This window comes from Boleophthalmus pectinirostris, unplaced genomic scaffold, assembly GCF_026225935.1.
Source record: "Boleophthalmus pectinirostris isolate CB_2022bp ecotype Guang Dong unplaced genomic scaffold, ASM2622593v1 HiC_scaffold_5, whole genome shotgun sequence".
Taxonomy (NCBI): Eukaryota; Metazoa; Chordata; class Actinopteri; order Gobiiformes; family Gobiidae; genus Boleophthalmus; species Boleophthalmus pectinirostris.
In genome coordinates, this window is record NW_026571404.1 from 10,982,181 (window position 1) to 10,984,229 (window position 2,049).

At 37.6% G+C, this 2,049-nt stretch overlaps 1 protein-coding gene across 1 annotated transcript in view; it reads left to right on the plus strand.

Annotated features, from left to right (window-relative positions):
• ttc7a (tetratricopeptide repeat domain 7A) overlaps window positions 1-1,743 on the plus strand; it is a 144,674-nt gene extending 142,931 nt beyond the window's left edge. Inside the window, 1 exon segment of the mRNA XM_055162616.1 lies at window positions 742-1,743. Within this exon segment, the coding sequence (XP_055018591.1) occupies window positions 742-960 (219 nt within the window). The 3' untranslated portion in view covers window positions 961-1,743.
• The last annotated feature ends 306 nt before the right edge of the window (window positions 1,744-2,049 follow it).

The window sequence follows — 2,049 nt, forward strand, 5'->3', positions numbered from 1 at the left end:
GATTTGTTAGGGATGTAGCAATAACTAAAATAATGTACACACAATATATCGAATTACATGTCTCTTTGCTTAATTAAGAGTTATTGTGCAGCAGTAGCTAAAAAAAAAGACAGAGGGAACTACATAGACCATGATCCTTTGCTCTATTTCATTGTAGACTGCAAGACGAAATATCAGTTCTAAGCACTTTTAAGTCTTAGTTCTTTGAGTTATGTCTTGTCAAGGCATTTTAAGAGGAAAACGTAACATATTTTTTAGTAGTTTTGTTTGCAGCCTAAACAAAATATCACAATAAATATCGTACAGTGAGGTTCATACCGTGACGATATCGTATCGTGAGACTTGGATATCGTTACACCCCTAATGATTTATGCTGTTAAACAAGTCTCTTACACATTAAATTACAGTCACACGTGAGTTAGCATAAGCAAAACGCTCGTAATGATCACAGATTTTTTTTTTGTTTTGTTTTGTTTTGTTGGTTTTTTTGAGTTAAGTCTCATGTGTCACCATGGTAATTGATGAACATTGCACCAATAGAGATACATGTAGAACACCCCCAGCATGAACTCACTGCAGTATCAATAAAATATTAAGCTTGAACAGTTGGCAGTACTTGTACATGTACTTGTTTTCTGGCTCATTTCCCATCTTAATCATTCTCCATAATTACAAATAAGTTGTTCATAAGTTCAAATGTTCATAAATTCTTATCATGTACATATATCTTGTGTTTTTTAGGGCCGTCTGTTGGTGAAGAGTGGGAGTGTGCTTCTGGGAGAGAAGGTCCTGCGTGATGCGGTGCAGGTGCACAGTACGTCCCATGAGGCGTGGGGGGGTCTGGGGGAGGCTCTGCAGGCCCGAGACTGCAGCCAGGCTCCGGACTGTTTCCTCACGGCCCTGGAGCTCGAAGCCTCCAGCCCCATCCGCCCGTTCACCATCATCCCACGAGAACTGTGAAACATGTACCTCCAAACCGTCGTGCATCAAGAACTGTGAAATATACCACCACTAAAGAGGTACCAACCATCTAACCAATCAACAACTGAATTTATCCAGTCCACTTTATTTCTATAGCACATTTCACAAACAGTTTCCAAAGTGCTACAACAATAATAAAATGATAAAAATAAATGCTCAGATTTAATCATACTAGTTTTAAAATAATAAAACCAGTAAAATAAAATAAGAGCAAAATCACAGAATAGCAATAAATTAATAAATAAAGCCAATAAAATACATTAAAAATCAATAAAATAAAAGACACAGACACTGTTAAAAGCCAGAGCGTAAAAGTGGGTTTTAAGACGAGACTTAAAACTTTCCACTGTGGGGACTGTTCGGAGTGTTTCAGAGTTTGGGGCCGACCACAGAGAAGGTCCAGTCCCTCCTGGTTTTAAGTCTCGTTTTACGCACCACGAGCTGGAGCTGGACCTCAGACCTCAGAGCACGCGTGGGGGTGTAAATCTGGATGAGGTTTGAGATGTATTGTGGGGCCAGTCCATTCAAAGCTTTAAAAACAAACCATAAAATCTTTAAATCAATTCTAAAATTAACAGGAAGCCAGTCCAAAGACGCAAGGATTGGTGTAATGTGCTCTCTTCTTTTGGTTCCTGTTAAAAGTCTGTAGTCAGTAATGTGCGTTTTGTGAGATGCTAGAATAAAGCGCATTTATTTAATTAATTTAATTAAATTTATTATTATAGTTATACGGCCCCAATAATCTGTTAATTTGACCCATGAGCACACACCGACCAAAACTGTTTTTTTTTTGAGGAAAAGTTTTCGTTACTCTTCCCACTTTGTCAAAACCTTTTACTGACAATGTTTAGTGATATGAACAGTTAACTTTTCTGCAAATTTTTTCTAGTTTGTCTGGTTTTTCATTTAAAAAATACCAGCATCTGTGCGTTATTTACCGTAAATTCCGGACTATAAGACGCTACTTTTTTCTCTCACACTTTGAACCCAGCGACTAATAAAACGATTTGGCGAATATATGGACGGATTATTTGTTTGGCACATTGTCCATTCATATATACGGTCTAT